Raw genomic sequence first — 13178 nt, forward strand, 5'->3', positions numbered from 1 at the left:
ATCCTAACACCAAATAAGTTTCCTGATATCGAGAAAAAGATATTGATCATTGATTGTTAACAATTAATGGAGAAAATGCCTCTTATGTACAATTATTTGCTATGTATATACCATCCATTGAATCCTTTCATCAGTCCGAATGAGTGTATAAACTAACCCACCTAAAAAACAAAATCCGATCCTAACATCGTTGTTGCAAACATGATTCACATTGGTCTGTCGCTAGGTGTGTAGTCTGTTTTGCAGGAATTTAATGGAAAAGAAGAAACAACACACATAGTCTTATCGTAAGTATTCATAGTGCCAATCCATTTTAGATATATGGCAACAATGTAGGTGTTACAATCTTAATTTGTGGAAAACAAATCTGTGTAGATCTGATGTATTCCTCGCGAAAACAAAATTGCTCATAGATGTCTGTTGCTGATTTGTAGTTTCTTTGGTGCCATTGTTTGAGAGGATAAACCTTTGTCAATATTGCCAGTTATCGAATCCATAGTCCCTATCCATTTTTGAGCTACGGCAACAATGTAGGTGTCACAAACTGGAAAACAAACCTGAAGTGGTCCTAATGTATTTGTCGCTTACAGATGTCTGTTTTGCAGTAATTGCCTAATAAGATGAACATTGTAGTGTGGGCTGGCGTTAGTGGCGCTGTGTATCAGCGAAAGTGACAAGCGACATGGCGAGTTCATGTGACATAGGTGTGGCAAAAACAGTGTGCGGCTTGGGCGGTCCCTCACGGAGAGTGAAGCTGCTCAAAAGCGGACCTTGAAGGTCAGCCGAACTCCGTTCTCAGGGTAACCTGAGCCCTTCAGACGTCGACACACCGTACATCCTTTCCACTAGTTTGCATAATCCATAGTCACACATGGCATCTCTTACCCTAACCTTACCGAAACTCCAAGTTCAAGTTCACGGTGATGACCTGGGAGAAGATGTTGAGACTCAAAAATCCACAAACAAGATTAGGTCCAAGTTTTTGTTTGACTCATGAACTGGCATTTTTTGTAAAGTTTGGTTTCGTTACAAAATGGATATGATCCTTTTTTGAAGTTATTCCATCTGTTAAAAAATATTCCAGGAGAGCATAATAATTATTGAAAACTTTGTTGTTAGTAGTAGTTCCACTGATCACTTATGAGTCAAACCGAGGTCTGGGTCTATCTTCCACAATAATACTCAACTCCACAAGAAAAAAATAAAGATTATAAAAAAGTTCCAGCAAGATATTTGTAGAATACTGTCTTCAATATCTTCTCAAAGGTTTTGTAAAATTTACATTGATGAAAATTTGTATTTATGTATCAGCTTTCCAGACATTTTTTTCCAACCGTACAAAATCAGCTTACAACTTACTCACCAGCAATGTGGCAAATTATTAGGATGTTCCGAATGTTTTTCATTTATTTCAGACTTACTTGAGGTTTCAATTTTCAAGCTGTCAAGAAAGTTATACTACACTCATTCTATATAATACACATTTTTCTCTCATGCCTATTGGATATTTTTATGACTATTACTTACATTGAGAACCAGTTCTTTCCAACAAAGAACAAAGAAACAAGTTATACTCAACATGCATATTTTCATGGAAGAAAATAGCTTTTGTGTTTGGGGAGTAAAGTCTGTCGATTTCTTATTGATTTTTGTATTGGCGATGACATACCTATTCTAAACTACTATACTTCTTCTTTATGCCTAGGAGTTGTTATTTACTAAGTGAAGATTTGAACATTAGAAGTGTGAGCAATTTCGACAGAGGTAAACAGCATGAAATGTCGAATAATAATCGTTGATCTTTGAGCGAGCTAAATGTCACGGACATACTGAGCACTAAGCAAAATCCAGCTTTTAGCAGTCCACCACATTCTTGAGAGATACGTTGAAACGCGCTAACCAGCCATCAAGGTATTTTGTTGTTCGCTAACCCGGTTCATAACATTTGATCTTGAAACTTCTGAGTTGAGTACCCTAACCAATCCACCAATCACCCATACTGCTCATTGTCTGCTCTTCTGACATTGGCAAAGAAAGCCAATTGGTCTAACAATATGAACAAGATCACGTGACGTTCAAGTGAGAAAAATGCTTCCTTATTGGACAGGGTTATAAACTTAACTGCATCTACTTTACATTCAGGCACGTGGACTGAAATCACTTTTCATTTCAATAACTAATACTGAGATCCATTTCCCAGGTACATATTTCCAGATTCTATCCATAATTCAGACTAAGAAGCTATTTTAGTTCTGAACCACTCCACAGATCTTTTTTATAAAACACCAATGGCAGAAAAGAATGACGAATGTTATGAATTATCTTCGAGCACATCTCAATGAGCAAAGCATATAAATGAACATATTTAGTGAGAATTCTAATGAGACAAACATTATGTAAAGATGTTCAAAGTCCTGTTTTAAAGTTTTTAATAAATTTCTAGTGAAATTTGACAATATCTTTGTTTTCTTATTATGTGAAGAACTTTCTTACACTGCGATAACTTTAATTATTTGGAATGAGAAAATCAGAATAAATTTACATGACTGATACAAAAACTATTTCATGATTTTGAATCTATTTCAATCATCATGAGTGTATTTCATTCAATCTTGAGAAAATCGATTTGGAAGCCGACTTTTCTCTTGCTTATACTTCTTGCAATGATAATGCTATCCAATGTAGGGTGAGAGAAAAATTAGGAAGAGCTATCACATTCCAACTATTGTGTTAGCTTCCACGTGGGATGGATAGTAATCACTCTATAATTATTATTATAGGGTAGTAATCATCGTATTTTATTTGACACTTGCACATAATTCAAGTGCTCTTAAGATTAGGAGGTTCATCCTGTGGAGCTTCTCATTACTTTGATGTCGTAAGTTGTAATTGATGTTGATCCACATTAATGACTTTCTTGTAAGTGACTATAAATTACAATCGATGTTGCTACTTTCAGATAGGCTACTCTCCTGATGACCTTGCTTGTTTCTAAAAGTATATACAATGTTGTAATTCATAAGATGTTACTGAGCACTACTTGTTCTTAAGACAGTTACATTACTGTTCATCATCCAGAAACACTGTGAGCTTCTCCTGAAGACATCCGATTCTATTCAACGCACCCTTTTAATGTTGTTTTATTATATTTTACGGATAAGTAGCCTTACAAAGAACCTATTTCATCTAGTTGACCGTTGCGAACGTATTACTGCGCTTTGTAATAAATTTAAGAGCCCTTTTACGACATGCGGGGTCGTAAACGTACTCATTTTATTATAATAGATGCAATTCTCAAATCATCAAATGCAGTATTCAAGTCGGATTCATCTACAGTCACTGAATATCTGGAATCGATGTCCTTACTATCGGAATCTTCGGAAAATGCTTTAGAAGTTTCTTACATAGGAAAATCATTCCAAAGTATATCAATTGATGAGACTTAAGAAACCGAAATAAACCAAAAAAGTTACAAGATGGAATAGAATTAATCTTGAATGATGAATACTAATAAAATTACTTCTTGAATGATCTGTATTACATTTCAAAATTCTCTTGTACGTTATATTCTTCGGTTATTACGGTTATCTTACCGCTTTAAGCACAGAGATTGATATCCTTAGAAGAAATTTTCAAGTAAATTTTTTTTACTCTTGAGAATACACTTGTGAGCTAAAGCCATTTTCAATAAAGAATCAAATTCCCAAACTAGGCTTCATATTCCAATATAACAATCTTTCAAATCCTGACCATGCTCTATAAATCAATTCTTATAAAAATTCAAATTTATTAAAACAAAAAGCGATTGCTCTGAGTCTGAATCAATATTTTGTCGCCAAGCTTTTGCTAACCATAAATTGTCTTTATGGATAGCGACTAATCTACTTCATATTTTTTCAATTCAATAACCAAGACAAGTAGTTTAATGATATCGAATAGTATTATAATTATATTATATTGATATATTATTATTATACTTATATATCATTACACTATATTGATTTTAGTATATCAATAGATATAAGCTATTGATATCACCAAAATATATAGAATTGAACTGGAACATTCAATAGTGGTTGAATTATTGTGGCCCACTCCCGGAAAAATATGATTTTTATATCTGATCATGACCTGGTACGTTGGAGATTTCCATTGTTTCGTAACGACTTATTATCCGCCTGATGTAATGTTACAACGAAACTAACGAAAGTCGCCTCAATTATAGAAGTGTCTCAACGCAGAAAAATATGATATCAGAACTAAAGATCTCGCTGCTGGAGCATTTTAATGTCCGATCTACCGTTCTACGGCAAAGTACGAAAAGAGTGAAATTGGACTATGGACCATTATTTATTCCTACTTCATTTGTCACTCGAAATATAATGTATTGAGCAACAGAATAAGAGGTCACGAGGTCTACTAAAGTATTGCATTGCCCAAAAACAGAAACGGTGAATGTGTATTATCCATTTTGAAATTTCTTGGATTTTTCAACAAGATAGATAAATTTGTTTTTGAGAAAATACAATAATTCAGTATTCACGATAACTTAATATCAAGGAATATCATCAATATTATTTCAAAAATGCTTTCAATGTCACTAGATTATCCAATTGAATTGGCATGAATCGGATGTCTTTTTTCTACAATATATATCTTGTTTTGGCTTGAATAAATGCAATTATAATAAGTTAATATAGTAGCTGGAAGTTCAAGTATCCTGGTAAATTCTAATGAGATGAATAACGATTCTGCCACAATGAAGCTCTCATCAAACAATTGAATAGAACTCAATTGTAAACAATATTGAAATGAGTAATCGCTCGAAAATAGCCTATCTATCTAGGGAAGAAGTAGAGTAAATTCGTTTAGCATTTTATTGGTTGGTAGTCGGAGTCCTTTGCGGGAAAGTCTCACCTCTTCTGAATACATATTCCAAGCCTTCAATGGGCCTTAAGCCTTACAACTCTCATACTTGAGCCGGGACCGACACTTCAACGTGCCCATCCAATAACCTGGGAGTGACCTGGCTTGAGAGGATTAAGATCCAGAGTTTGATGAAGCTCTAACTATAATTTAAAGAGTGATACAGATGGAATAAAGTGAGAGAGATCTATGGATATTCCTGATGAGCTAACTCAAGTTCATGGTAACATGATCAAAATAGCAACAAGGTAACATGATCAAAATATATTAAACCTGCAAAATATGGAGATTTTTGATTGGCTAACATGATTAAAATTTGAAAATGCTGCAGATTGAAGCAGGGCGAATCTGCTGTCTTGTCTATTGAAAGACCACTTCAGTAGAGGCGAGGAAACTCCTATTGAGCACACCAACGCAGCACATTTAGTTGGCCAGATTAATCACGCGCTCCGTGAATGAGAAAAAAGCAAACTGGTTTAGATGGTCTGCCCAATTATGCAAACTTATACACATAACATTTTTGCTCCAGTCCTGTTCAAATAGCAGCGCATGCAAATCATCTGCGAGCGTGCGCCACTTGAAAAGTGAAAAGAAATCGGTCGGAAAAGAAGGATGGTGGGACGACTGCGTCTGGGAGGATGCGTTACGACCTCCGCAGTCACGACTTGCTCCGACGTACCTCCGACCTTCTCACTTTCATCATCCTAACTTACAGTACGGTGTAAACAGCATAACGGACATCATAAATACAGACAGTCATGAATTATTAAATCACCAAGCGACCATATTGCATTAAACTATATTTTCTATAGATTTAAGAAAAGAAAACATCAATTTTTCAAAGTTTAAGGAGTTGTCGGTTGAGCTCTCATTTGAAATTGCTGTGTCTTGTGAAAATTTAGGATACTAACAACAAATTAGTTTTGTTTCTTGATTATTGTAGGCGTATTAATATTTTTATAGGAATATTTTGACATAAATATATTATGATGATAGAGACACAGAATATCATGACCAAATTGATGAGGAATTGAAATTATGGTAACTGGTTAGAAATGATATGGTGAAGAATTTCTAGATCCCTGTAGTTTCTTGAGCTGAATGTTGAATTTTTTCAGTATTGAATGTTGAAATTCCAATATCTTTTTGTGTAGTTGAGGAGTTGATATTGTGGTAATTATCCATATTGAATGTAAAAGACTAAGAAATTGTCAAAAAACCACGGATTTATTGATACTTAGAAAGACCAGTTTCGGTTATTGCACCATTGTCAATAACCGAAACAGGTCTCTCTAAGTATCGATAAATCTGTGGTTTTTTGACAATTTCTTAGTCTTTTTCATTCAATAGTTCCAATATCCTTTGATTTGATATCTATTGAAAAAGCTTCGAAATTGATCGAAAAGTTTCAAAGCGGTGAAAAAAATTGTATGTTTGTACTTATAGGCCCAACTGCTTTCCTCATGATTTATGATATGTTGGTTTAACTAACTCGTTTGAAAAAAGATTTATTCGCCTGCCATACAATGTAATACAACATATTTATTGAAAACAATGTAACTTTTACAACATTCGCATTCTGCATACCGTTCACGGGTATCATCAACAATATACTAGTCTATAGCGCTGTTTTTTATAGTGGCGATTTTCAATTTACTGTAGCCACTCACGCACTTAGTTAATTTTCTGCAGCCTTGGGATGCAACGCGCTGAAAAATGAGATGAGTGCGGGGAGGTGGCGTGGTGTCAAGTACTGCAATAAATACTTGAATTATATTTGTGTCGAGTATAGTAAGCAAAGCTATAATAACATTGAGTTGTTGCTAGCAATGAGTATGTAGGCATTATGATGCCTGGGGCGTCACACACATTTCGCCGCCGGTCAGCTCCTATTACGTCGTCCAATTATAATTGTATCGCCGCGAAAAATGTTCCTCAAGTGACCAGTCGATATATCGGCGATCCAGCAGAGGTTTACCTTGAGCCTAACGGTTGGACTGTCAGTGTGCAGCCGGCGTACAGGGTATAGCTCTCCTGATCACCTGGAATTCATTATGTCTCCGGTCTGCCTTGAGCCCTGCCATCTAAACATATCAACCGCCTTACGATACGCCCCCTCCCTGCCACCACTCTTGTTTTCTTCCAAAAAGACTGAATTTGCCCGCACGATGGCGTCCTTATAATATTTTCATTTTACTCTTATTTTCCTCAACAACCTGCTGAAAAACAACGAACAAAGTCCAGTGGCCAGCTTCTGGTCAGTACAGGACTGTCATCGAGACGTACCTCCACCCCCCCCTTCAACCAACCTACCCCTCGTTTGACAAGTTTGGATTCACTTTCCTCAAACTGGATATTCCTTCACTTTTACTTGAGCATATTGAGCTGGATTGAGCATACAGCACATATTCATGCATACTCGTGCATTCAAATTTTTCAGGTTTTCCAGGTTCTCAAAAAAATTGTCCAAGAATTTCTCCATATTACTATTCAGATGCTGATGCTAACTTTTTGTTACTTACTCCTCGTAAAGCCAAGAGTTTCGAATTCAACATGTTGATTGATTAAATAAAAATATTTTTAATGTGTATCACTTACCTACCTATTTGATCAATGTGTAATAAATTCCCGTTTTCAATGCATACTATACTTCTGTCCATGGATTCTAAACGTGACCATGATTTACCTCCAAAACAATCTAATATTGCTAATAAATTATGTTTTTGTTTATGCTAAAATTCGTTATATAATTTCAGGATGTTCAGAGCAACAACAAAATGATCATGAACAGATTTGGTAGCTTCGCTCCTTCGTAGATGATAATATTGTTGAAGAAATAATCTATCTATCAATTTTTTAGGTGTGAGATACATATTGCATATGATATATGGTATGATATTGTATGGTATGGTTGTTGATTTTGCTCTAGAACATAAGTTTCCCATAGTTGAGTAGGTTAATTTCCGAAAAAATGAAATTTATTTATATTTGTAGTAAATGTAATATATTGTATTTTTGAATATTATGTAAATTTTATTGATTAGATTGCTCTTTTGTTTATTATTTGTATATTGTATGAATTTACTCCATCGACGTTTAATATGTAGAGTGTGACTCATTTCCAATTTCTGTTTCAGAATCGGATTATGCGGCTTTGATAATCCAATGCGAGACCCGAAAACAGAAGAGCTCAAAAGACACATTGGACACGTAAGTGAAATTTTGAGAATCCTAGATTACTCCATAAGATTGAACTGAGACTAATTGCGATGAAATATCGAATCGCTGATAACATTTTTGGTCTCCTTACTCTTCATAATTTTATTGAACATCTACCCTATTCAAGAGTAAATACTGGGATAGGGAGAATTTCGCTTCTTGTCCGTTGCGGTCTCATCGTGATGAATTCTTGAAGAAAAAAGTCAATATTCAAAGGTGAACAGCTTCAAGATTCTAACATCTGATTTGCTCTTGTCACATTTGCTTTTGCCACTTCTATCTCTTCACTCAATCTCATACATGAATCTGCATTGAAGATGTAAGGTCACTAACTCCTTGATTTCTCCAGCATTACTAGAGGATATATTCAAATCATTGGAAAGACGTCAAGGATGATTGATGTCATTGTTCTTCCTTGGCTTTTCTTGAGAGTACTTGAGGAGCTGTAAGTAAGCAGATGGAAAAGTAAACATGACGAATGTATCTCGTAGATTTCCAGGAGCAGTAGAAAAAGTGAAGAGTGAGGACGTGCCTAGGACAATGGAGTGACTGTCAGTCAACGTTCTGTTAACGGCTAGCCTTGGCCGTGACACGGGACACTTTATATGCCTCCGTGTGTGAGGGGCACATCATCTTGGAGTTATTTGCATGCCGAGATGAGATCTGCGCAAATGGGGGGACTTTGCGGTGGCTGTTCGGCTATGACATTGGGCCAGAAATTACGCGACTCTTCTGCCGCGAGACAGTCTTCTCTGATGGAATCTAGGGTCAGCGAGACCCACGAACAATAGCTGCCACTAATGTGCTCTGTTCTCCGCTTCTACATTATGCATTCAGCGAGACTCGAGGTTTCCAGTCTCGAGGGAGAGACCAGACAGTGTCACCTGTTCCCCGACTGTAACATATATATACTGGTTACCCACCTATAAGCAGTAAATAGAACTGTCTATTTAATCCGTATTGAGGCTACCGGGCAAAGATACAACATCCTCGATACTAGGTTCTCTTCTTATTTTATGCTGGCTATTCTTCAGCCAATAATATATGGGTCTGCCTACGCACCCTGCTTTGTCTCCGCGAACTATTTATAAATGTCTAATTGATACTATCAGCCAGTCGAACACTTGTAGCCTGGCCATATTTACAGCTTATCTAGTTTCACGCATGATTATTCTAAAATAAAACGGTTACAGTATGTGGAATTATTGTACAGATGTTCTGTTGGAGAATGGGCTTGTAGCCTTCGCCTGATATATTATTGTCGCCCTTCACAATTGAAATGAGAGAATTATGCTATTCTTCTAAGGATTGGAAAGTTACATGGGTTGAACCAATATCCATAAATTCAATTGCTACTCATGAATATACTATATTTGAATGTTATTGATATTATGCTATTATTATCGTCAATGCTCTTTACTGATATTATGTCACATCTACACTCTTCGATCTTTCATCCTGGGTCTGAAATTGAAAATGGAAAATGTATTGCATTACATGAGTATGTCTAATGTATTTCTAAGGAATTGATTTTAATTTCTTGACAATAATTTGATTCATCAAAAAAAAATTGATTTTAATTGATTTTAATTTGATTTTGATTGAATTTTAATTGATTTTTTTTTATTTTAATTTGAATTGATTTTAATTTCTTGACAATAATTTGATTCAAACATCATAATAAGAGCAGGTATGTTCTAGTCACTTTCATGTTGAATGCTCAATCTCCTATTAACTCTGATCACGTAAAATAGATTAGGGCATTTTCTTATTCATAGCACTACACTCATTCATAGTGATTTGAAGTTTTCTCAACAAATTTTGATCATATCATTATTGATCCATAAGTTACTTGAATATTTTTCACTTTCATACAAATACACACATAATATACTTAACTTATAAATTACTTACATTATATCTTCGAAGGTAGGTTGTTCAACCAAGAATAAGGAAAGCTCAATTCGCAGAAGTCATTGCAAACTTAATTCCACAAACCGATTGGAATTTATCTCGAATATAGGCCTACTCGTAGTTGGTGGAGAATGTAGTAGACAATGACAAAATGAACGTTGTTTTATGCCTCTTTTCTCGTCATCCATGCTCTCGTGTCAAAAATGTACTATCAAAGTTCATCGAACTCAGCCTTATTCTCAACTATTGCCAAGTCGGAAGTCATATTGAAATTCTACGTGAGTGAATCCTGCGGCTGGATAGCTTACACTGATTCTTTCCCAGACAAACTGTTTCTTAGCTTCATCATTATTCATGAAACAGTTCTGAAAATTTCGAAGTACCATATATCCAAAACTAACTTCACCTAAATCGTATACAATCAAACGACAGAAATTCTTCCACCAACTTCTTCACAGTAATCTGTCTTAGTTTTTGGATGAACCGTAGTTTTGTTCTTGCCAAATTTACTTCTTATGATGTCACTGTTGCTACTGATGAGTGGAAAAATACAATTTATTCAACTCCTCATCTATATAAACTATGATATTCTCCTTTCCATTCCTTGACTAGCAGGTAACCCGTGCACCACAAGGGTCTAATGAGGAACTTGACAAAATGAAAACTTGACGCACAGAAATCTTGAAGAATAGGCCTATGATCATACTCGGTAAATAGAGAATCTTTATGCAAAACTAAAAGTTGATCAGTCCAGTAGTTCAGACGTGATGATGCGTCATTCGTTAATTTCCTATCCTGTACGTGTACAAGCAAATTCTTTTCTTTATTATATTATAGATTGGCCTATTTCGGTACCAACTTCTCCCTTTCCATTCCTGCCCAACTTTAATTATAATTTTGTCAAATGGTTGAGAAAGCTTTATACTATTATGATAAAATATTATTGAACACTGAAGAAATCAACCAACCAATGTCTCATTTCTATTCTTCGTGCCACAATATCTTGAACGTCCCCACGAACCCATGGAAATGATCTTCAAAACTGGAGCTTGAAACATTACATCTCTGTTGTATGTAAGTCCAGAATTGTATATAACGAGACGCAACAACTGCATAGGCTACCGTTTCGAATGCATCACGTTCAGGAGTAACAACTCTGTAATCGGATCCTTACATGATCAAAAGCAACTCCAATTCAACTAAACCACTGGTATTGCAGAATAATTAGAGAAATGGAATTACATCAAACAGGTGCATTCCGAATGCTCGCGATTGAACGGAAGCTAGAGAAAGTTAGGAAGGAGACACACTATAATGCTCTGCCTCCCGCTGGGAAGACATAGGCTTCGCGTCTTACATGATCGTCAATCATAGTAATCACCTATTTACTCCTGGCTCAAGAGCAAAACTGTTGACTTGTGCTACATGATATTCGGATGCAACAGTGTAGATTATTTGCCTTGATTGTGCATAATGTTTCAACATAAAACATTTGTAAGGTCTCGTACTGACAAATACGAGTATAATCTACTAAATTTAATTCCGCAATATTTCACTCATGGACTATTTCAAATTTACATCAATGAGATTGAATCAATTTTATTGTTTCCCAGTAGAAATCTATCCAATTGATAATTTTCCAATATTGAATTGGATATTTATCGTAGATTATAACAGTTGTAAACATGATTCATTCATTTATTTGGAGTGGCCGTAGTCGAGTGGATCAGATGCTGGCTTTATGATTCAGAGGCCCGGGTTCAAATCCCGGCCCGGGCAGGATATCTATCCCGTGTTTTGGATGGACATGTTAAGCCGTCGGTCCCGGCTGCCTAAAAAGCAGTCGTTAGGTCATGTCAGAGGCCCTGAAATTGATCAGCTGCGACCTGAAAACTCTGACACCAGACCTGAGCCAGCCAGGTCACTCGATATTATTATTATTATTTTTATTCATTTATTATTTTTACAAGAGAGGACTGACCGGGAAAGAAAAACTGAGGATACTCTTCAGTATTTGTTTACTCATCAATTTTATTGTTTCCCAGTAGAATTCTATCCAATTGATAATTTTCCAATATTAAATTGGATATTTATCGTAGATTATAACAGTTGTAAACATGATTCATTCATTTATTATTTTTACAAGAGAGGACTGACCGGGAAAGAAAAACTAAGGATACTCTTCTCACTATTTCTCTCCCAGATTTAGATTACATTTTGAAAGTACGAAATAGGAACGGATAAAGGGATATGAAATTTCAGTCCTCTAATATTTTCATATTATTCAAGAAAATTGAGCAATGAATAGGGCTTAACAATCACACTGCTATGCATAGTCTATTTGTCTATCTAGGTATTGAAATTCATCCAAAAAATGTGGAATAGGCAATATGTATGACAGATTTTCATTCTATCAACAATTATCATATTATTCTATTGTCATATTACTCGTATAAGGCAGAGTTGAACAGAGATATGATTTCGATTCTGGAAGGAGGACTTCAAAGTGAACAAGAAGAAACGATAACAAGTGTGTGTCTCAGAAGAAATTAAAAATATATTTTAACACCTCTAAAAACTCTTATAGGTAACATATCTCAGATACAAGCTTTTTTCAAGGGCTGTGACTAATTACATAATTTACCGTACATGCATCACACAATACTCTTGATTCATAAGAGAGGAGCAAGGACTTGCTCTTAATTTCCTAGTTATTAACTTTCTGTCTTGATTAATGATTGATGAACCTAAGCTCAGTCAGAGCGATAGTAAGGACATTCACTTCCTTGATATGACAGCACTTGAAGCCTCGACAACAATTACCGGACTTAGCCGAAACCAACTGGTTGCCGTTGTGTGTCCTTGCCGAGCGGATTTGAATGCTGTGCTGAGCGAGAGTGAAAAAATCCTAGACCAATAACATAAGGTAGAATGTGTGGGCGCAAACGACAATTCAAGATCAGCGCCATCATACACACTGACTGCAAACTTCCCACTCCATTCTTCATGTCTCGCTCGGGTAATACCCCGACAATTACTCACTAATTGAGCCCTGTGATTATATGGATGAGCTACAACACATCTCCTTTCAAATAACAACATCGTAATTTGAGATTAAT

General features: G+C 35.7%; 1 protein-coding gene across 1 annotated transcript in view; it reads left to right on the forward strand.

Moving 5' to 3' along the window:
- Window positions 1-13178, forward strand: part of LOC111043775 — a 176658-nt gene that overhangs the window by 144057 nt on the left and 19423 nt on the right. Inside the window, exon 6 of the mRNA XM_039445326.1 lies at window positions 8064-8136. Within this exon, the coding sequence (XP_039301260.1) occupies window positions 8064-8136 (73 nt within the window). The remainder of the gene's footprint in view (window positions 1-8063; window positions 8137-13178) is intronic.

The sequence above is a fragment of the Nilaparvata lugens genome, chromosome 1 (genome assembly GCF_014356525.2).
Source record: "Nilaparvata lugens isolate BPH chromosome 1, ASM1435652v1, whole genome shotgun sequence".
NCBI classification, from domain to species: Eukaryota; Metazoa; Arthropoda; class Insecta; order Hemiptera; family Delphacidae; genus Nilaparvata; species Nilaparvata lugens.